Source organism: Calonectris borealis, chromosome 4, assembly GCF_964195595.1.
Source record: "Calonectris borealis chromosome 4, bCalBor7.hap1.2, whole genome shotgun sequence".
In the NCBI taxonomy this organism is placed as follows: domain Eukaryota; kingdom Metazoa; phylum Chordata; class Aves; order Procellariiformes; family Procellariidae; genus Calonectris; species Calonectris borealis.
Window position 1 is genome coordinate 84,607,042 of NC_134315.1, and position 23,704 is coordinate 84,630,745.

The 23,704-nt window shown below is 42.0% G+C and overlaps 1 protein-coding gene across 8 annotated transcripts in view; it reads left to right on the forward strand.

Annotated features, from left to right (window-relative positions):
- Positions 1 to 23,704, forward strand: part of LOC142082331 (epigen) — a 69,738-nt gene that overhangs the window by 20,867 nt on the left and 25,167 nt on the right. Inside the window, exons 6-9 of one of the 8 annotated variants that reach the window (XM_075150453.1) lie at positions 1,374 to 1,466; positions 7,694 to 7,819; positions 17,570 to 17,652; positions 18,449 to 20,529. In XM_075150453.1, the coding sequence (XP_075006554.1) occupies positions 1,374 to 1,466; positions 7,694 to 7,819; positions 17,570 to 17,652; positions 18,449 to 18,484 (338 nt within the window). In that variant the 3' untranslated portion in view covers positions 18,485 to 20,529. Of the gene's footprint in view, positions 1 to 1,373; positions 1,467 to 7,693; positions 7,820 to 8,424; positions 8,967 to 15,914; positions 20,562 to 21,043; positions 21,158 to 23,704 lie in introns of those variants that run through there. The other 7 variants (XM_075150452.1, XM_075150457.1, XM_075150451.1 and 4 more) reach the window with 7 other exon arrangements.

A 23,704-nucleotide genomic window follows, 5' to 3' on the forward strand; every position in this document is an offset into this window, starting at 1 on the left:
CAATTGGTTTTGTGTGCAGTGGTCTGTCCTCAGTATCTCTGTCAAACAGCACAAGATTTTTCATGTCTTACTAGCAGGGTTTATTTGTAGCTTCTTGCCAAAAAATGTGGATGCATGCAGGAGCAGGCCCCAGATCTTTAGAGTTTGCCCAAAAGCATGTGTGCTTGTAGTTGTGATAACTTCAAACGCTTCCTACTCTGGTGTGAAGCAAGGGTTCAGCAGTTTTTGTTTTATCAGGAGATACAAGAGAGATGGTAGGGCACCTGCAAAAGTCTGAGCACCTTTTTGGTCAGTCCTTTCCATTCCTGTTGTTGCACTTGAGCTACGTAAAATAATGTCTCAGAGTGCTTTGAGTGTGTGGAAAAATAACATGCATTGGATGTATTGATTCTTTAAGTGGCTATGGTGATAAACCTTCTCAGATCCATCCAATTGGAATTTTGTAAATACTGATGCTGGTGTTGATTGTGTTCTGCTTGTCTGTTCAAGAATGCCTCTCCTTGGTGAAATCTGGTAGCGTTCCAGTCGAGAGGGATTTTGCTGTCTGACCCTTGCATGCATTTATTGGTCGGGAGGGTTTCAAAGCGAAGACCCGTGGTCCAGGAGTGTCCTTGTCATAGCTACTAGACTCATTGCCTACGCAATCAGGCCCTACAAAGAGAAGAGCCTCAATTGTCATCTCCTGTTGTTGGCCAGATGATCAGCCGTGTTAATTCTTGAGAGAGCCAATATCAGTAAGAAGTAGTGCCGCTTCACTGAACTTGAATTATGCCTTGAGCACTGCAAATCTGTCAAAAACACAGGCCAAAGACTAAACTTTGACTTGAGGGAAACGCTATTATGAAGTTAGGTCACAGGTACGGTGAAGACTGTGGTCTTCCTTCCTGTCTAGACAACAGAATGTCAAGGGAAGCATCTAGGGAGCTTCAGGACAGGTGAATGACAAACGTGGTTGAGGACAGAGATCCGAACGTGGTGATCTTGTACTTGAACCTTTAGTTTGTGAGAAACAGCTGACTCTTAGGGCACGCTATACGAATTGTGCTTAATGAGGTAGACACTGGGTTCCGTGCTGGATTGGCTCTGTGTAATTCCACTAAACGTAATGAAGCTGATTAAGGAGTAAGTTACTCCACAGTATATCAATGAACTTATCCTGTGATAACTTTAAAGAATAAACGTTTTTTCAAATGTGTGAACAGCAAGTGTTGTGAGCGTTCTACCTATGCTGAAATAAATGATGCATCTCAAGGCAAATCTGATGATCATCTGTACTGTTGTTCATGTACCAAAGTCAGTCATTTAGACCTGAAAGTAAATGGTATGCAGGCATTTTATACGTGACTATTAATTGATAATGTCTTATATTTCAGGTGATGCTACGGTGACCATTACTCACAGATACACACCAAAAGAGCAGCTCAAGACCCATACGCAACTCGCTGACATTGTAATAGTAGCTGCAGGTAACACTAGTTGTTGTTAATACTCCAATCGCAACGTTTAAAATGTAAAAAGAAGACTTCGATGTCTGTGTTGGTGGCACTACTAGCTATTTCACATTTCACCAAATAATGGTGCTCGTGCTTGCCGAGGATATTGCAGTAAGTAGGATTTCTTGTTGTAAGAAGGGCAAGTGATTTGGCTCTTTGTTCTTGCCCTTCACATTTGCAGACTCATAAACTGTTTCTCGTCACATGTGACACCTTTCCCTTAGGGAGACTTTAGAGTGAACTCAAGATTGGGAGCCAGTCAGTGCATAGTTTATACAGGTATAATTATGTAAATTAAAACATTCTCTGTGCAGTGCAAAAATCATGAGTCATTTAAATTTTGACAGGAGGGTTTCTTTAAATCAGCTGGAGGCTGCATTCATAAAACAATGGTATCATTGCCTTGCTGTTAGAACTAAGGGCAACCTTGTCAAATGAACTGGTAGTTTTGGTAATGTATGTTATTAATGGCTGAATTTTTATTTTATTTTTTTCTTTTACAATTATCACATAAAGAGGAAGAGAATGGTAATTGCCTTGCAGCTCAGGATATCCTCCTGCTCTCGTACCATTTTGGAGGACTACAAGAACATTGTGTCTCTCCTCTTTTCTCCTCTCCTCCTCCCTCTTCTCCTCTCCTCCTCCCTCTTCATCATCCTCAAGACCAAAGTCTTGCTTACTTACTTTCTAGATGAAGACAGATAGGTACCTGTCTAAAGCTCATCACTTACTGTTGAAGCGCGATGTGCTTTGCTTCAGGGCTTAACTGCACTATCTCTTTCTCATGCCAGGTCAGGAGCTAGAAACAGCTCAGTTATCCCACATGTAATCACTCAACTGTGGGCCTCACCAGAATTCACGCACTGTGAATGAAAGATGCTAATGTGTGTGCTAACTGGAAATAAACTTGTAACTTTTTGTCCAAATGCACTGCTTCCAATTTAATCATCACTTCTGATTTTTATGCTGAACGTAGTTTGTCACCAATTATGCTTGTAGCTAAACGGTTCAGTAGCAATTCAGTCGTGTTTGTTCTTCACGTTACTTTCCTCGTGTCATTTGTAACAGGAGCATGATACAACACTCATTACACAACATGAGATATACTTGGAATGATGAAAAAACCTAGGGCTAGATTGTGCAAACAGTACGCAGCCCTGCCCCAGTGGATGCTCTGGGAAGATTACACTTCAGAAAGGTGGAATCCCTCCAAGGTTCCTCTTGTTACTTGAGAACTGTGCACATTGTACCTTTGGGATCACGCATTCCCCGGGAATGTGTGACCTGTTCAGTGAGTGTTGCAAAAAAGGTAGCTTCTACCCTGCCAGGTAGAAGCAGCTACTGTCATAGGCCACTGCGCAAGATGTGTAAATGGAAAACAGCTTTTTGTGTGTGTTTCCATGTGAGAGCAAGATTCCTATTCTTATTCTCTCCTTCCCATGTAATACTTCTAGAAGAGCCATTTGAATTCTGGCTCCTGGTTTGGTGACTTGTTGCAGTGAGTCTGTTCATTCTGATGTGGTACTCTCTCTCTGAGGAGTTTTCTGTTCACTTGCATTCATGGCTTTCGTAATGCTTCAAATGAGGTGCTTCTGGTTTTATCTTGAGATTCAGAATACCCATCTTCATGGGTTGTCTCTCATTCACCCCCAGCCTTGGGACCCCAGTTTTACTACTTAATTTGATTGTAACTATCCATGCAGTTTATTCCTTCCCTCTCGTTCCCTCCCAACTCCTTGCATCATAAGTTCCAACAATGCTGCTCTTGTCCTTCCCTAAAATCTGTCTCTCTGCTTCCAGGTGGAGCTTCCTAAACTCTTTCATACCATGCAGCTTTTGCATTTCTAGCCAAAGCATAACGTTTCCTCCAAAGCACACCTGGCACTTTCCATCCCACTGTGGTCTTTCCTATCTTTGCCCGCTATCACTGCCTATACAGACATCCCACGGAATCTGTTCTTTTTGTCATTGGCCCAGACCCGCAGTAGAAGAATAAGTGCAGCCTTACCTGTGGTGCTCGTATAGCCAGGCCGCTGATGGAGGCAGTAGGCAGTCTTTGACTAGTCAACCTGCTGCTTCTGCTGTCTTGGCTTTCCAGTCTGCCTTGACAGAGAAGATTAATCTGCCTGCTAGGTTTGGAGAGGGAGTAAAGAGGAGAAGAAATGGGGGTCCCAAGTGCCAGATGAAATTCTTCTGGGACAGCTTGTGGTGTCCCTCGGGACATGATCTGTGGTCTCTTGTATAGGAACTGCTGATTTGTCAGACCCTTTTATTCAGATAGTGACTGTTCAGCTTGTTCGGGAGTTGGCCGTTTTGCAGTCCTTGTACCTAACCTGGGATTAGGTAGGGCTTTGTTCCTCTTTTGTTAAAATGTGATTCATCATTTTCTACAAAAATTACCAGTGAAAGATTTTCCCAGATTCCTCAGTCAGTGCATTTTAGGAATAGCTGCTCTAACGCTTATCTTTTCCTACTTGGTATGTAAAGTAGGCTTAAGTAAATAGATCTGCTCATTTGGTTTGGGGGTTAGTTTATTTGTTGCTATTAAGTTTTTGGCCTATTATCAAACTATTTTACAAAGGGTGTAACTGTGCAGCTTCCGTTAATACGATTCCATCCCTATCACACACAGATCATTTACCCCCATAAGGCTGAGGCATTATCCAATTACCAGCTAGCTTGCAATTGATTGCGTAAGAGTGTGATGAAGTAGACGCAGTCAGATGTTATCAAATGGCATAGGAAAGAATTTGAGGTCTTGGCTTGCTCAACATTAGAAGCAGAGTTTCAAGCTTGTGTCCTATGGGGGAGTGAGAAATGGAGAGCAAAGAAGGTTCTTGTATTGCCTGTATCTAAATGACTTAACTGGCTGCGATCCAGCACTTTAAATGAAGCCAAAGCCTCCAGTAAAACTACGGTGTCAAACCATATGGATTTGCTGTCTTTCCCTGCTTTGGTGGGGTCAGGGGAGCTTAGACTCCCCCCTTTGGAGGTACTCTCTTACTAGGATGAACATTCCTCACACAACGTAGAACTGTCAGAACTGCTCAAGAAGCAAGGTGAATTGTAATTTGAAAGTTGGAATTTCCCGTCACTCAAAGTTGGAGGTTGCATGGTAGGAAAGAAATTTAGGAGGTCATTTAAAGTGAGTACAGACAAAAGATTGTCACTGTTGGATTAAGGAATGATAGGCTAATGCAGACGATGTATAAGGACTTGATATTCTTGGCTCTCTGATAGCATGCAGTGACTTTGGTCTCAGATACTGCTTTGCCTTAACATTCCAGGGGACGCTTCGTTTGTTGTGACTGTCCAGGCATAAACTTTCAGAAGTCTGGCCACACATGATGCTGCTGTTTGTAAAGTAGTGCTAGTACATTTGTTCTAAGATAGCCTTTCCTGTTATTAAAATTACTCTCTGCAAAGAGGGATCCTACTGAACTCCTGTTCTTGAAAGGGAGGTCTTTTTCGTGCACCAAGTGAAGCTGTCGGCATGCCGTGGAAGTCCTACCTCTAGCTTCAGCACATTGGGGAAGCTAGAGGAGATTGATCTCTTCAAAGTAAATGTATGGTACTACTTGCGGTTCGAAATCCCACGTGGCAGTGGTCCTTACAAAGTGGAAGACATTCATCCTGTCCAGGACTACTGCCTTAGAAAATGGTGTTTTGCCATCCCCTTCGGTAGGACCCAGGTCAGATTTTTATGTGTAATTCAGTTGTCATTTTTGTACTTAAGTTCTTTCAATACCTAAATAACTGTTTTGGTGTCTCCTGCTATGTATGCAGATAGCTTAACTGTGCTGAACTGGTAATGTATAGTCTGAGACTCGGCTCTTTATCTGGAACTTGAAGTGACCTTTTAGGTTTTCTGGGTCCTGACTGTTGAACATCTTCGTGATGAATATCAAGATGCTTTACATTTAAATGTGCAGAAGGCATATGGTGCATATGGAAGAGCTGAGGCGGCTTGTTGCAGCATACTGGTTTAGGTGGAGTTTGTTAATAGCAAAAAAAAATCGTACCCCAGGACGCTACACAGGTGTAGGCCGCTGAGAGATGATGAAGGTGTGTAGCGCTGAGGCCAGGCCCTCTTTGGGGGCTATAAATAGCAGGATGTGGTGTTTTATAGAAGCTCCCCTGTGAAAGGTCAGCGTCGTGCGCTGGGGTTACCAGTAACGCAGTTAAAATTGCTTGTTAGTCGAGTGTGTTTTCTTGAACCAAAACCAATCCCATTACACAACATTTGCTTTGGGTTTTTTTTTCCTCTTTTCTGTAGTAGTAGTAGAAACTAACATAGAAAAGCCTCGTCTGTCCCAGATTCAGTCTCTGGCTGCCATCCTCCACCCATGAACAAATTTGGGTAAATCTGTTTGCCAAGTGTCAACGGCTTCATTATTTAAGGAGTACAAGAGACAGAGCGGTGTCTTCTGCGCATCGGTAATACTTGAATGTAGGAGGTCTTCCCGGTTCCCCTTTGCTATGTCTATGTGGAAATGGTAGAAAAGCAGGGCGAGAATGGTCTTTTGAAAGCCCATCTAGTCCATACTAGTGCTCCAAAAGTGGTATTTTGTACATAGTAGTTCAATCTGCATTTTCAGATGTCCAGTGATAGAGATCTCCTTATTCTCTCCTTAGACTACTTGCGTCAATGTTCTTCTATTCTTGTGGTTAAAAAGTTCTGGTCAGTGCCGCAAGGGAAAGAAACTTAAGTCTACTATTTTGTGTCACATTCATCATGGACATGGAAAAAAAGCATAGTTCCTCTTCTTGTGGCAAAAGTTTTTAATATCCTTGAAGGCTGTAATGGGATCTAAAAGGTTAATTCTTTGCAAAGTTTCCTCATAATCCTCCTCGGTTCTGGTGTTTTATAGTGATGTGAACAGAGAGATCAGAGACAGCTAGCACCCACAGCGAGAATATGGTATCCCAGCTTAGTCATATGTTGAAGAGATTACGGCTTCTACGTGTGTCTTGCAGTAGCATGATTGTGTCTGTTTGCGTTCAGTTGATGTAATCCCAAATTCTTTTTCTGAAAAAATACTGCTGAACCAGTTGTTTGCTGTCTTGCCTTTGTGAGGGGTAATTATTAGTATGGAAATGTGGTGTCTTTCCTTCCTCCCTGTTGAAAGTCAAATGATTTTTGATGCTTTGCTCCTTTTTTCCAGTGGCACTTGAAATCTAAGCTAATCTGTTTGAAATTCTTTCCAGTTTTATGTCATCTGCACCTCGTGCCGCAACTAAATAATAAATGTTTTCTACCATCTAGTGACGTTAATAAACACGTGGCCCGTGTGGTACTCCCTCTGCACACGCTTTCATTTTCATAAAGTACCATTGGAGCCTCTTGCTTGGGTACAATTATCCAACTGGTTTTCCATCTAGTACGTTTTTCTTGCTCGCTTATGAGAAGATCAGGTGGAAAAAGTTTTGCTTGAAAGACAGCTGCTTCTTTCCTACAGATTGAGCTGATGCTGTGTATTATGGGTTAATCTGAGCTGGCCATGTTATTTTCTCTTGTTGTCTATCTGTCGCTCATAAATGACAGGAATCAAAAATAAGATAGCAGAATAGATCAGATTGTCTCACCATTCTAGCATTTCTTTTTGGTAGCCGTCGTATATGTCACGTATTTCATGTTCATTATTTAACTAAGTGCTTGACGTGTTGTGCAGCTAACAAGTAAAGTATATGAAAAATCACGGAAGTCAAGAGTAACACAAATCCAATACAGATATTAAAAAATCAAAGATTAAAGAAAATGCAGTGGAGGTAACATACACGGCGTGCATCAGCAGTTGACAACACCGCTGGATCAGCAGACCTCTGACAATACTGACGGTTTCTTGTGGCTCGCAGACCATTTTTATCGTCCAGCTTTTCTTTGGAAATGCGATGAAAGGGACTTACTGCCACAAACCAACAAGTAATTCCTTCATCGGCATCATGTTGACTGTGTTTGTGACAGCAGGTTTAGCTGCAAATATGTAGTCAAAATATCACCTTTTTACTTCATAATTAGAAACTGTGTGAAAGTGAGGAATAATTGTTTTCTCTGTGTGATATATCAAGTAAAATTCAAGTGAAAGAATGATACTTTTTTGTGCATACGTACACGTGCATGCACACCCCTTCATATAATTTGAAAGTGATGACCTAAGACTACCTGGCCACGTTAATCAAATATATCTTAATGATTCCAGGTATCCCAAAGCTGATTACCACTGATATGGTCAAAGAAGGTGCAGCAGTGATTGACGTAGGCATCAACCGTATCCACGATCCTCTGACAGGAAAGACCAAATTAGTTGGGGATGTGGACTTTGAAGGTCAGTGAAACGCTCTTTATACGAACCTGTTGGATAAATATATTGAAGCTTGTGGGATTCATTCACGATAAATACTTGGAATAGCCAGTGTCTCAAATGAGATGAGACTTGCAGGATTTTTGTCTGATTTATTTACTTAAATAAGAAAACAAACGATATGTTCGTTTATCTGCTCTGAAGAAATGGTATGTTATTTGAGAGAGGAAGTGTTACTTTTAATTACACTTACCAGCAACCTTTAAGAGATACAGATGAGCTCTTACGGCAGTGTGGTGGCAGAAGATGCTTGTCTCCAGGTTTCTTTAATCCTTTGTGAGTCTGTGTATTGTCTCAAGAGTAAGCAATAAAAACAGTTTCTGCTCTTTCACAAGTATAGGGTCTCCCACTGTTCACAGCAAATACTATTATACCACAGCTTCTCTAGTCTCCTTTTACGCTCTCGCTCTACACTTGTATCTGAAAATGTTCACTTCTGCTTTACAAGAAGTTTATGCTAACGTTTAATGTAGGTTCGTCTTAACCTGTTGAAAATCTTGGTTCAGACAAGCCTAACAGGTGAAAAATTGGTGTTACATATTGATCTTTTTTTGTTTCATGCGTTGCAGAGCAAGTTCACATGTAACTTGATTAAGTATCTCTGCTCTGGAGGAGCTCCAGACTGGAATAGCAGGATTGTTGCAGCTGAAAATTAAACCTTATTGGCAGAGTTGAGTGTGGGAAGCTTAGACAGCATTTACCCACATTATTAATGGCTCTCAACAGTTCCTTATTTTGATAAGTATGAAAATCACCCACAGGTTTTTTTCGCGGTTATTAACATCTCGGCTGGCATAATGTCTCAAAGCTTAATTATATTCGAAATGTTTCTAGCCAGCTGTATGTATTTGTAATTACATCACTCCCTTAGTTGCTGCTTCTTTTACTCATCATACGTGATACCTGTGTGTTAAAGTCAATGAAATTACCCGCACGAGTGTAGCTAAGCGATTGTCTCGGCATGCATTTGGAAATGTATAACTGTATGTGTACAATAGAGCTCCGGTAGAAAAATACCTTTGGAGTGCAACTTGAAATTTTTTTTTGCTTTGTTATCCTGCTTGTACTGTCACAAGTAAAAGGTTATATTTCCTGTTTTCAGAACTGAACTAGAGTACAGAGCATTTTCAGGCGTTTTTGTTTGCTTCAGCAGGTATGGGAAGAAAAAAGCCATTACTTAGAGAAACATGAAATTGTATCCTTTTCGTTTGCTTTTCTTTAAATGCGAGACTTTATGAATGTAATATAGGTGTAGATTCTATGGCAAGGCCGTGATTCAGAGTTTCAGCAATGCGCTACATATGTCTCGTCATGTCTGCTGTGGGTTGTTCTCAGGATTTTACCTGGGGGGAGGGAAGATCCAAAAAAGAGGGAGGAACTTCAACTTGGATTATGCCACTACGGTTGCAAGTAGCATTTCACTGTGCATTGCCGAAGGGAAATTGTTGTTGGTTCATTGGTATCGGTGAAAGTTTCACTAAATCTCTAACAGCAGAAAAAAAAACATCCCAGTGTATACAATACAGTTCTAAATACTAAAAAGTAAATCACCGTTGCCAAGTATTTGATTTGGCAGCTAGGAAATGGAACAAGCTAGTGTATTCATGTAGCAAATCGTTTTATCCTTTTCCTCTGTTTGATCACTTGACTGAATTTATATTTAAGCCTAAGTGAAAATTATTTTGGCAGGTTAAGACCAGGTACATAAATGGCCGGCATGACATACAGCACCTGTTTAACATAGTGTAGCCCACCAATATCTATTCTCTCATCATCCACTTCTTTAAGTAAAAAAACGTGGCCGTGGGGGGAGCAGAGATTTAACTGGGCAGTCAGAAGTTAAATTTAATTTACAAGAAATAGATGGAAATGGCTTACTTCACAAGGTCATTTGACTGAAAATCTCCCGTAGTGGAAATTAAGCTTATTAGTTGGGTGGAAACTGTTTTGATTTAGTTGTCGTAACCTAGCAATACTTGGATGCCATCCTCTAATCTCTAGGGGGTAGGTTAGACGCTAAAGTTTATTTTTATCTCATTAACAACAAAAGGATGCCATTCTTTTTTTTTTTTTTTTTTTTCCTGTTGTTCATTATTAAATTCAATGTAAGAAATGCTTGGAGGAAAAAACTCCTACCACAGGCCAAGAGAATTTGATAGCTGCTCAAAAAATGGGTTTTGAAGTTTTGAAATAGGTTCTAAAATCTGCATTTGTTTGAATCACGTTCCCTTCTGCTGTAGGCAACAGAGCTGCATGCAGTCACCCGCAGCCAGAGACCTTGCCCTTGACGGCGCTTCCCACAGTGGGCTGAGGGCTGACCACTGGCATATGCTGGTGTACGTGTGTACACACTCTCAAGCCAGGGAACACGCTCGGGCTGTCCTTTAAACTCCAGTAGATGAGGAGGAGCGACAAGATTGATAAGTTTACTTACAAAAAATTTACCAGTATCACTATTATAGCTGCTATAATGGTTGGCTTGCTAGTGATGGCATCAGGGTATCTCTGTGCTTGTCAGGCTTAACGGCTTGTTTTGGGCAAAATTCCCAGGCTATATTATGGAATGTCTTTAAACAGTATTTGTAACTTCCCCCATCCTCATATGTCCACTTTCTTTTGACACTCCAAATGGTGTCCACATCAAACAAGGGATTTGTTTTGTCCGGAATAGTTTACTGTGCGGTTCCAAGGTATCTAAAAGAACGAGACGGGAAAACGCTGTGCGTGTGGAGCACAACTGCGAAGCGCTGAGGTACCTAGCCTGATATTTCTAGGGTATGTTAAACTGCGTGTGCATCTCTGCATATGTAACCGGCACAGCACGTTCAGTGTTCCCCTATTTATGTTAAGAAATTGCCAAAATATATGGTCCAGGGAGGGGGCGTTTTGTAGCTTCTGGGAGCCACAAGAGGGAGGATGAAGTGATGGGGAGGACGAGAAGCGGTGGCATCCTCAGATTATTGCCAGTGCCATTTGAGTTACTTACGGGCAGCAAGTTTCAGTCACAGAAAGGGAGACATGTTTCTATGAACAAGGTTAGCGCACGTGTGGGTGTACTTGGCCCTGTCTTATAGGGCTTTTGTTGCCACAGCAATAATGCTAAGCGGGGAAGAGGGCTGCACGGACCAGGAACATGAAATAAAGCAACAACTTACACGGAGCATTTAACTGGAATGGCTTTTTTGGGTGGAGCACCGTTTCTAGGAGTGACTGGTAGAACAGGGTAGTAACCTCTGAAACTGGAACTGGAAATGCCCGTGAAACTGAAGTGTACAGAACTCAAGTGGGATTTGCTTTCAATGCTGCCTATATTTCTTTATGATTCCTCCCATATCTTTGACAAGCAGACAGTAGTGCTGGTTTTTGAGTGTTTATTGGATGCCTGTATAGAAATGAAAACCTTTATGTGAGACCTTCATAGGTGATGTAGTTGCGATATCGGTGGAGGGGTTTATAAATGAGAATTCTTTTCCCGACTCGTCTGTTTTGCACAGCCTAGGCAATGTAAAAGAGATTCTGGAAGATGGGTGCCACCAGGAGCAGGGAGGGTTTCCCAGTACTGAATAGCAGAAAAGAGTGCCTCAACAAATGATCGATACGGTGAAGGGTGATGGGCGCATATTACAAATTTCCTTTCAGTGTGGGATAATTGTACATAGTAAATGGAGGGAAACCAGGGAGATGATACGTTGAATACTATTAAGGTGGAGAATGGACCAGATGGACATATCGCTTCTGGACAGACCAAGTGTACCGGAAAGAAAGAATCAGTTGAATGAAAACCAGGGAAATGTATCCTGTCCTCGTCAGCAACAGGACGAATGCCTCCAAAGTAATCGAGCAAGTTGACAAGTTTTTTGACACTTGTTCATGTGGTTTAAGAGATTTACCACGATAATCTTCGAATCCAATTTCTTAATGGAAATGGTGGTCCTGCAGTTCTATCTTAACTACGGTTTACAGTAAACCCAGGCTTTGTGACAGCAGTTGCTTCTGACGGTCGTTTGCTGCCGCTTTGCGTTCGTTGTGTTACCTTCCAGGCTGTAGGCTTCTCTTCAGATTATTGAATCCTTTCCAAATTACCTCTCTGTGCAGCTTTTCCAAACAGTGGTCGTGAAAATAGAACGTGGATGTTACAGCTGCTTTTGCTATAGCTTTTGTTAGTTAATTTCTCAGTTGATTTTGAAGACCTGGCATTCATTTTGCAATTAATAAAAGTCCAGTCTGTGTAATCTTGTCACCATATTGCTGCCCTGTAAAAATCAGGGGAAGCATTGCCCGTTGTTATGCTCCCCTGGTGCAAGAAATAAATAAGAATGTTAGCATTAGGCTGTGAGTGCCAGAAGGCTGGACTGACTGATTGCTAACTGGTGACGGTAACCTGCTGGATGTCCAAGTCTAGGTACTCCCTCGCAGAAGAGTATGTCTTGCAGGGGTCTAAGTCAGTCATCTTTGATAGCTTGCATTTTTGCTTGCACTGCTGCTTATCCCAAGGCTGCAGCGATATCCCATCCACCTGTCTGTGCTAATTAGCTGAATGCAAAGAAGCTATTGGGCATAATTTTATGCTAGATGTTTCAGCCTAAGATGCCTTTGTTGCGTGGCTTTTAAAGGTACTGGAGGAGGAAAGATGCAGGCACTATTATAATTACAGTACTGGGCCATAATTCCTTGGTTTTCCTTTATATTGCTGTTAAAATAGCTGCAGTAAGAGAAACAGGGATAACATCAGAAAGAAGGAACTATGAGAAATGGGGTAGATGCTTGCTGGTTGGTATCCCACAATGCGTAGTGAGAAGAATCCCAGACTGTGTAGGGCAGAACATGGGATATCTACTGTGATTGCTGAGCACGTGATTCGCACTTAGGCAGTGCTGCAGGGATGGAGTGATCCAGAGTAGCTTTATGGCGACTATTAAAGCTGTGTGGAAACTGTGCTTAGGCAGGAATTACTCTGCATCGCTTAATGCAGATGCACAAGACCCAGAACTGCCTTCAGGTTGAGACTTGCCCTTGGTTTGTGTGATTAACCCTATTAGGTGTCTGATGTCCTTAGCTTTAAAGGAACCTAGGAATGAAGGGCTGTTTCCAAAGCAGTGGATCCTGTTTTTCAAGGAAACAATCTACGTTTCATTTCTTCTGAAGAATCAAAGGAAGATTTTAAGGTTCTACAGAAGCTGCAAAGTAGCAGCTCCTCCCCCATAGGCACCTAATATGCATACCAGCATTTTCCAGATGGGCAGAGAAACGCCTGCAAGAACAGCACGCGTCGCGAGAAAGCGGAGTTAACGCTAGGGACAAAGTTACACTATTGTTGAGGAGCAGAAACAGGACCTTCTGAAGGAACCGGCAGTGCAGCACCTTACTGGCCGACACGAGATCGGTCACACTGCCGCGCTGTCTTGGAACTCTGCTTTGGCCTGCTACGCTTGACGAGGAAAGGAAGATCTATTTACATTTTTGAGGGCCAGGTTTTTTTCCCCCCTTTGGTCGCTGGCATTCATCTTGGAAAATTGCATTCACCATACCTCTATTTACTCTTACAGATGGAAACTTATCAGATGGTAGTTTCCCCAACATAGACACCTGTTGTGCATTTGAAAATCCGGATCAGCTTTTGTGAATAAGCTATCCGGGTGGTTTTATGCTAACTGATACAAAATATGTCTTCTGCCACACTGACCCACAGGGATTTCCATAATGATAGAGTATGGGTAGAGAAATTCCTCAACAACTTGTGAAAACAGTGTACTGTGTGTTTACGGCTGAGTACGATTACTAACACTAGAGGCGATGAATGTTGTGCATGACATGCATTAGAAGGCTTTCTTTAGGTAAGGCACGGTCCGGTTGTGGATTGTACCTCTTTGTAAGTAAGATAGGAGTAGTTTGAATAATACCACAAAAAGAGGTATGTAACATTGCCATGGAAACAAACTTATTTCAATTTAAAATGCCTAAAATTTTTTCTATGTTAATTACTGTGTTTACTTCAGATGTGGGTACATTTCAATAATTATGACATTAATCTGGGAATTCATAGTAACTGTATTAACTGTAAACACCAATCTCAAGTGGTAGGTAGTTCAAAATAGTATTACTATTAAAAAGACAAATTATTTCTGTTTGAGAATATTAAGAATAACTGTCATATGAGATCTTAATTCATTTGTTACAATATACATGTAAAAAAACCCGCATTGCAATTTGTTTACCTTTCCAATATTTTAAGAGTATATCTGGTCAACTGAGTAATTAAAACCCTCCTGGTTGTAATTATCATCTGTCCTCAATGGTGCTTAATCTTCTGTTCTTCAGCTCAGTGAGATATTCGCCGTTAACTTCTGTGAATGCTTTTCTTAGGCCCCTGCCTTGGGAAGTTCAGACAGTGGGGTTTTTATTTCATTTACCCTCCCTTAAAATCTCATAAATATTCTGTCCAAAAAAACCAACATCTAGCTTTGCAAATTCGCTTGTAATATTTCTTTTTGTGACACCTTGTTATTTTCAACAGTAAAGCACCACATACATTCAAGATGAATACACTTAAAGCAGAAGCAAGTTTTCTTGTTTGTTCCAAAATCAAGGTGCCTAGTTTTCTATCCATTGATCCCTTCTTAGAGGCAGGTATAGATTCTGCTCTGAAGCTACTTCAGTGGAAATGTATGTGCTTGTGTCAGAGTCACCCTTGCTCAGTTTTCTCCTGTGTATGTGTGTGCCTTTTAAAAAACAATGCTTTTAAAAGTGGGGTGTGAGCTTCCAAGAAACTATTTCTAAGCAAGCAAAAAAACCCCAAACTAACAAACAAAAAACCTCTCACAGTGGCACTTGAGAAAAAAACCTCTGTACTCATCACGTTAGTAATACGCCATTTGGACTAACCATTATTAGCAAATAACTGCTCGTTACAGTTTGTCATGCGATGAATTCCCAGCCAGTTGCATATAATTCCTTTGCAAGTATTTTGCACATTAGATAAGAATATCAAGTCAGGATTTATTGCTACGTTGTATTAATTCCTCGTACAAAGAGGTTGGAACTAATGCAACTGTAAGAGTTTTCTTTGCGTTTGAGACTTAACGAAGATCTGCGCCTCCGGATCCTAGTTCAGTATAGGCACCCTAGTAACACTGGTTTTAAAAAAAAAAAAAAAAAAGTAGTCTTCTGTGGAGGAGTTCAGTGTTTATGGCTGAAGTTGCAATGGGAATTTTGCCGCTAGAATCTATTTTTCCTAAAGACAACTTTCGCTTTTTTGCTTTGTCCATACTGTGAAGCAGAAAAACGAATCAACCAGCAAACTGTACTTGATCCCTCTGTGCCTTTAAGTTCCCTTTTGTGATCGTAGACCGTCTTTGCACCTAGAACGTGCAAACCAGAGGCAGGGAAAGAGGCTGAATGGGTGACTTAACAGCTGCTGGTGTTCTGCTGTCGATAGTTACAGCAGACTCCTGCTCTGCATGCCGCTCCTCAGGAACGCCCACGGTTTGGGGGGTCATCTCTTTACCTGTAGAATGAGATCCCCAGCTCCGTAGCTCTCCTGGATATTGAAGGTGCAGTATCACAGTTGGCAGACGGGGGTGATGTAAGTCCGTGCTGCCCTCCTAGGGTCGTCCTGCCCGCGTGTCACCCAGATGTTTCTGGGCCACTTGGTCAGCCAGGTCAAACAGTCAAAAACTGTCCCTTACCGAAAAAAATTTGGCAGGATTAGTTTTCCATCTGTCTGACCACAGGCTGTGTGAGAGTGTGGTGCTCTCATGAGGAAAGGGCAGCCTGCTGCAAGTAGATCAGCTCAAACAGGTTGTGAAAGCATGCCCCAGAACTAGCCCCTGGATAATAATATTCGGATGAAGAAAACTACCTTGCGGCCCCGGTCCTGACTGTATTCTGTCGCCACCGTGGCTGTAGTAAGACTTCTGCCTTAACTTTTCCCATATTCTCTAGTACTGGCCAACTCGCAGTCCTTTGATGCTCACTGCCAGTTAGGCGTATGTGGGCAACTGAAGGAAGAAAAAGTTTTTGGAAATATTCTTAGTCAATACCTTTTTCTCTTTTCTCTTAGAAGTGAAGAAGAAGGCTGGCTTTATCACTCCAGTGCCAGGAGGGGTAGGACCTATGACTGTTGCAATGCTTCTGAAGAACACGCTCATAGTTGCTAAAAAGCTCATTTACTAGAGCAAGCGAGCTACCTTGGAAGAAGAATCCAAGTTGTTCTATTTACTGATACACAAACCAGTTATTTTTTACTACGAAGATATTTATTTCTACATTGTATTTATTTTTTCATGTAAAGTATGCTAAACCTGGCGGTTTACAAAATGTTAAAATACTTTGTGTTACCTCCTACTGACTTATTGTGAGCAAAAATGCATTGTAGAATGCAGCCTATGCAGATACATTGTTGGTGGTCAATTGTGTGTAAAAATGAACATTGAAGCATGAATTACAAGTATACCTATATATCTGGGGATGGGGTGCAATTACCGAGATCTTCTAAGCACTTGGGACCCCCCGTTTTGATCAAGCAGTATAAAAACTAAGTTTCAACATGCTAGATAACTTTTAAAAATATGGTTTGGGTTCTCAAGTCATGAAGCACTCTGGGTGTAGTTTAAGTCTTCAAATAGTTTTTTTTTAAACACGTAGAGACAGCAGCAGATATCTAGAATCTGAAAGGGGTGAAAGTCCTTTCATTGTGAAAATCTCCCCTTGACCAGCAGGTCGAGGGAGGCGATTCTCCCCCTCTATTTGGCGCTCGTGAGATCGCACCTGGAGACCTGCGTTCAGCTCTGGGGCCCCCAGCATAAGAAGGACATGGATGTGTCGGAGTGAGTCCGGAGGAGGGCCCCAAAGATGGTCAGAGGGATGGAACGCCTCTCCTATGAAGACAGGCTTAGTGAGTTGGGGTTGTTAAGCCTGGAGAAGAGAAGACTCTGAGGAGACCTTATAGCAGCCTTCCAGTACCTGAAGGGTGCCTACAAGAAAACTGGAGAGGGACTTATTACAAGGGCATGTAGTGGCTTCAAACTGAAAGAGGGCAGATTAGATTGGATACGAGGAAGAAATTCTTCACTATGAGGGTGGTGAGGCACAGGAGCAGGTTGCCCAGAGAAGTTGTGGATGCCCCACCCTGGAAATGCTCAAGGCCAGGTTGGATGGGGCTTTGAGCAACCTGGTCTAGTGGAAGGTGTCCCTGCCCATGGCAGGGGGGTTGGAACTAGATGAATTTTAAGGGCCTTTCCAACCCAAACCATTCTATGAAAGACTGAAATTTTTGTTTCAGCTGCCAGTCAGTAATGTTGACGTGAATGCAAATGTTGAGTACGTGTTTTAAAATAGTCAAGTCAACTTTCGCGCTGGTGGAATTCTGACCTTAAACATATGCAAGAGGTATCCATGAATAAGTAGCTAGAATTGAGGCCAGAATTAATTTCTTTCCATGTCTGGATTTGTTTGACAAAATGTTTTGGTGCATAATACCCTCATCCCACAGAAAAACCCTGAATAGATGACTTGGCTAGATTGGACTTTAATTAGGTAGAATGTAGTTAAAACTACTATGTATGTACATTATGTATAATGGGGTTGGGGGAAAAGAGGAAGAGAAAAGCAAAAGTTTATCCTTGATGAAATATTTATGTTGGAATTTTAAGCCATGTAATTATGCTCTTACTTTCTGAAACTGCATGAAGGCGCTTTTTTTTTTTTTTTTTTTAGTCCATGATGTAAGGCTCAGCCCTGTGAATCCTTGGCTACAACGTTTTGCTGCTTTGAGAGGACTATGTGGGATAATAAGATCGGTATGTTTCTATTCCCAAAAATTTTAGTTCCAAGGTGGATCTAGAATAGTCTCATGCAATGTAAAAGTTGGAGTGGGGTTACTGCTAAGATGCCAGTTCAACTGAGCGTGTGCGCTATTGACATCAAGAGCCTACCCCAATTCCCACGGGAGTCAGTGGGAGCCAGTTTGGACTTTTATCTTCGTGTTTTTATCTCAGTTGGGATAACTTTGATTTATTTTAATCAAGAGCCTTAGGTGTTTGCCAGTAGACTGTAGGTTAACTTGAAAGGGGAAGAAAAAAAATGTGGCTAAATACTATTGCCGTTAAACGAAAACATGCGCTTACTATAATAAAAGAAACAAGATGGCGCATCACTCCCGTGCTGATTGTTCTTGTGATGGACTTTCTGAGAGCTTTGTTTAATGCCCTGTTTACAGAAGAGGTTGACAGATTCATTACTAAATATATAGTGCCAATAGTGCAGACGCTTGCTTATTTGTTTAAATTTAAGCGGCAGTATAAATGCTAGGAGGATCGAGGTGCCTACGGAAATGATACTTAGACTGATCAACTCATCGTTGGCGAAGGTGGAATAAAACTTGTTCACTGTTATGTTAGTCTTGGTGAACAATTTTAATACAGTTTTGGGGGTGGCTGTGGTCTTCCTTTTTTTGTCAGTGTGTTAAGAGTGGAGCGAATGGAGGTCTTGTGCATGTTCAGTCATTGCTTTTTTTTCATCTGTTTACGTTGCTGTTCTAGATTCATGTTTGTTTTCTTTAGTTTAACTATAGTCATCTCTGCATTTTTTTGGCAGAAAAACCATTTATGGCGTTTTGCTTACGTCACTTGAGTGAGTCTGCCTCTTCCATGTCCTACAAACAGTTTATGCGCATCTTAGGCTTTTACTCTTTTTTCACCTGTGGTGGATGGGTTAGCATTACACGAAAGCCAGCGAGACCGAGGTTTAGCTCAACGGCATGCTATTTTCAGAGCTGCCAGACACAACTCTGAGAGTATTCTCCGCTGGGAGAACATCCAGCAGGAGCATCCAGAGGGAAGGGCCTATTAGCCAACCCAAAAAGCACGCTCGTGTGCCAGACCTGGTCAAGTCCGGTCCAAGCATGAACGCCCTGTGGCGGACAGAGGCACAGCCTTATCCGCTGAAGCCTTCTCACAGGCCTACCGCACCCAGCTGTATTGCCTAATGCCAAAGCCACCTCTCGGATTCAAGCTGGATTAAGCTCCCATTGTGTATATGTGTGTTGAAAGCAAGGCTCATGAGACTTAGCTCTGCTCGGCACTGATAGCAGAGGTTATCCAGGTAGGCATAAACACTCCTGTCGATCCGGGGAGTGTGCACAAGCTGCGCTCGATCAGTGTGCAGGCATCCAGCAATTCAGGATAGCGAAGGAAGGGAAAAGCCGCCTGGAATGCAGTCCGTGAGCAGGAGAACGCATAATTAAAATATGCATAATTAGCTTGTGTTTTTCCCTTAACATGTGAAGTGGTTAGATTTAATCCTACAGATTGCTGAGGAGAGTGCAGCGTAGAGGGAGAACTTGAGCTGACCGGAGTTATTAATAAGAGCATTTATCAGAAGATTTTTGGTTTTAAAATACAAAAATTGTGAACTGTTTTTGTTGCTTGGAGCTCACAGTTGAGAAAGCGAAAGTTGTTGCTGGGGTGAAGTGTGTAGCTCTCCTTCGGTGAGAGTCCGGTTGTTGATGTGTGTGTACATTATTGAATTGGGCCTCTATGATGATCTGCTCTAGTATGTTTGGCTACGTAAGTACCCTTCAGAGAGACCAGTCCTACTTGTTCCAAGCTGCCTGTGACCAAGTAAGTTGGACAGCGTTTGGGGCTACGGAGGGTGGTTTAGTATAAGAAATGTGTATGACGGGTATGTCCGAGAGACCTACGAACACTTTATGTGAAAACTATGATTGTTCTCATTACGCATACCCACTTCCTTGAGAAGATAGAGATGGGCTTTTATGGCAGTGCAGTGGCAGGAGTAATGAAGGGATCGCCTAATAGAGGAGTCAACAGCTTACCTGCTCTTTCAGTCTGTGTTTTCTCGGCGCCCGTGCTTCGCCAGCTTTCGACTTCTGCCCCGCACAGCCGCGCGTAGCTCCAGCCAGCGATCCCCGGCCTGGCGCAGGGCTGGTGGCCTGCCTTGTTCAGAGTGTTGTGCATACGGGAAGCCTGAATGAAAAGTGATTAGCATGCCCCTTGGGCTCTCCAGAGCCTGTGATCAAAGGCCTCGTGCTGGCAGTCGCCGATGGAGAACATCATCCATTATCTTTGTGTCTGATCACTTCCTAATCTCTGCACTAGCTGTTCTCGCAGTTCCTCTTCTGGATGGCAGGGAACTGAGGTACAGGGAGGACCAAGGAAGGAACACAAGCAAAGCAGGGGCTGGTCTCTGGACCCTGAACTCCGGAGTAGCGTCCTGAATGCTGACTATCCTCCTGGAGGTAACGCAAGACGTACATTGCTAAGGGAAAGAAAGATCACATTTTTCACAGTACATAATTTTTCATTTTGCTCATCTCTGTTTTGCTGTATTTCGTTGATCTGCTCTGGCAGATACCAGGTCTCTCTTTAAAACTGTATCTTTGCATGCACGATTATGCCCACAGGTAATGGGAAACCAGGGTTTCAAAAGAAAACCTGATCCCATTGCTAGATAATAGCAGTTTCCTAAATAAATGTGTGGTTGCCCCGGGGGTTGAGGTTGTTGCCAGATGCACCTTTTTTTGATTGGTGAGAACAGCAGATGACGCTTCATGGCATATAAGTGCAAGAGAAAACACGGGAGCACAGATAAGCAGAGCAAGCGAGCCATCTGGAAAGAAGAGTTGAGAAGGTGTTAAAGCAGCTGCTTGCCATGGCATTTGGAATGCTAATCTATATTTTGCTGAAAGGTAGGTTTGGAGGCGGCTTTTCAATGTCCTAAGATACAAGGCTTTGTTGAACAATAGTTTGCTCTTTCTGAAATAAGCGGTAGGGGTGGGAAGCATGCAAAGACATTGCGAAGCAGAATTACTTTAGCAGTTTTAAACGTGGATGAAATTTTAACTGATAGGGTATAATTTAGAGTCTTTGAAAAGAAGCTACTTAGACTGGTAAATAGGTGTAACCTTGTAGTATGTTACAGGTATCTGTGTCGTAAATTGCGTAAGATGATAGAATGGAGAACAGAATAGACACGTATTTTGGAAATTTGCAAACGATAGTTTGTTTCCCCACAATGGTAATTATGCTGTGGCAAAAGGAAGTTTGAGGCAAGAATGTTTTAAATGAATTGTTATTATATTGTTGCATCGTATCAGAATTGTATTAAGTGGGTACATGTTTTCTGGATGAAGTGAACCTTGAATAGATATACTGAGTTTTTCTGTTACAGTAAGCATCTATTTGCATTACACAGCAATGGGGGCACTGAGTGAAGAGTCAGCTATTACTGTTTCATCCCTCAGCACAGACTTATGGAATAATTGGACAAAAAACAACGCTGAAGGTATTTCTTTTTTGTTCTGTTTGTCTCTATTAATCTGTCACTAAAACAAGCCAAAACAAACGCAAAACAAAAACCCCCAACAAAATCTATTATGATGGTAGCGGCTATAACGCTCCTGTCACTTGGACGCTGTTTTGAATTTTCTGTGTGTGTTATTTGTGAGATGAGCTGCTTTCTTCATGGAGCCTTAAAAACCTCTCTGGAGTAATAGCTGGTACTCAGCTGGGGTAGGCTCAGCGTTGACCAGCTAAAGGATCACGTATCCGAAGTCAGTTATACTTTGAAGAAGATATTTTAAGGCTAATTGGGATAGATGACCTGCGTTTCTGATGGCCGTTTCTGTTACTTTTAACTAGTGCTTAGTTTCTAGCTGTCTTCAGCGTGAATCTTCATGCATGCAAGTGAAAATACAGCGAGCATAACTTTGAGTGATGCCTCTCATTACTGTTACTCGTAGTTTCTTTCTTAGTTGCAGTTTTGCTTTCGGCTATCGCAGCTTCCACGGCCCTCTTCAGAGTGTTAGCTCTCTCTTTTCTTTCTTTTTCTTTTCTGACTGAAATGTGAACTCAAGCTATTTGCCTGCCAGCATCTGAGACCAGAGCGCTGTGTTTATCCTGCAAGCTGCATTCTTGATGTTACTTCAGGTGCTAGTGATGTCATTACTCTTGGAGAACTGTGCGATGTGGAACTGAGGTTTTGGCAGGTCAGTAAAGGAGGAAAGGATTTTAACTGTGATACTTACTAATGCCTTTGTACTTTAAAAAGAACATAAACATGCATACAAATCATCTTCTCTTAATAGTAAGTCATCACAGGATGTCTGAAAAGCTTTTTTTAGTAGATTCATAAGCTTTTTATTTTTCTCATAAGTCAAATTAGTTTTTTTTTTTTTTTCGTTTGGTGTTGGGTTTTTTGTTTTGTCTAATTTGTCATAGTGGTACAGTGTTATAGATATGTATACATTCATCCATACATATACTATATATGTGGGTGTCATATGTATATGTATTTAAAATATATGTATGTCAAGTCAAGAAGGTGTTGATTTTTGACTGCGGTAGTTTGATTTATCAGCGCAGCACTGTGGTCTGGTTTAACGGATTTGTCTGTGACACGATTCTTCCAGAGTTGCATTCAGCAAACAGGAGTAGAATGAAGTAGAAATATGTCGTGACTTGTTAAGTACCCTATTTGTATTATTTCTAGAAAGCAGGAGTTATGGGTCATGTTTTAACAAATACGAGGCTTATTTACAGGGACACAGCCGTGTCTGTAATTGTCCCACGTACCTTTATGCTAGCTGCGGCTGTGCAAGTCAACTAGATACCAGCACTTTTACTTGAGAGTGTGTTCACCTCAAAGGTGGAAGCAAATTCACAAACATACAAGCACACGTTTACACAGGTAGTTAAAAGTGTGTTTCGGTGGACCTTTTACAAAGCCATTTCAAAGTTAGAAAACAGCATTTCTGGAAAAAAGATTGAAAAGAAATGCTTAAAGAGTCACCAAAGAAACTGGCTCGCTCTCTCTGAAGTTTTCTTGTAGCTCCTATTCCTGTGCAAGTTAAGTTTATAATAAGGTTTATAACCAAGGTTCAGTAATATTGGATCCTAAGAAAATGAATTCCTGGTTAAGTATCACTGGAGGAACTGGCAGTTCCTTGGGGCATTGCAGGTTCTCTGGGGACTGAGGTGCACTTCGTGGAAAACCATTCATCTCTGCTCAATCCATTTGCCTCCTATTGACAAGATCTAGGCCTACTTCCTTATTTTATGTTACATAGGCTTTACTTGTCACCAGTGCTGGGGCGAGGAAACGTTAGGCTCAGTGATCAGCCGGGGGGAGGCGGGTAGTGGAGAGGATGCCTGGCTGGGAGCTGACACGGCAGGGATTAAGAACTTCTGACGCTGTTTGGGCTGAAGAGGAGCCTTTGAGCAAAGTGGATGGCTAGGAGTAGGGAAGGGCTTGGTTTTACCGGGGAAAAAAATGAGATCCTTTAATTGCCATGAGCTGCTGCTTCTGTGCAGCCTGTAAGAGAGGCCCTGAACCTGCGGCTGACCCCTGCCCTCCCTCCCCTTTCTGACTCTCCCGTTCCTCCCCGACGCACCATACCTGAAGGCTGAGCTGTCGTGGTCTTAGTGGCTGACTCTTTTTGTTGCCCGTCTGTCAGTTTTGGCATGCCCAGGCTTCCAAGTACCTGTAGTTTTGATTTCATGTCAGATCTTGCCAAGTGTATCTGTTTGAATGACTCAGTGGCAGGCAACTGTCAAGTGCTTACACAGCATGCTTTTCTTTCCTCACGTGACATGAAAGGGCACATGGATGTGTTTATTCAACAGGTTATTTAGTATCTAGGTGGATAGTATGATATGAATTAGCATAATGCTCTGGGATGGGTTAGAAAAATCATTCTTTTTGTTTTCAAGACTCATCATTCTTTCGGAGGTAATTTGTACTTTTGCAAAGTCAAAACAATCAGCACTTAGAATTTTTGTGTGTACATTTAAGATCTGATCTCGCAACCCACAGTGGACAAAGCTCTTGCTC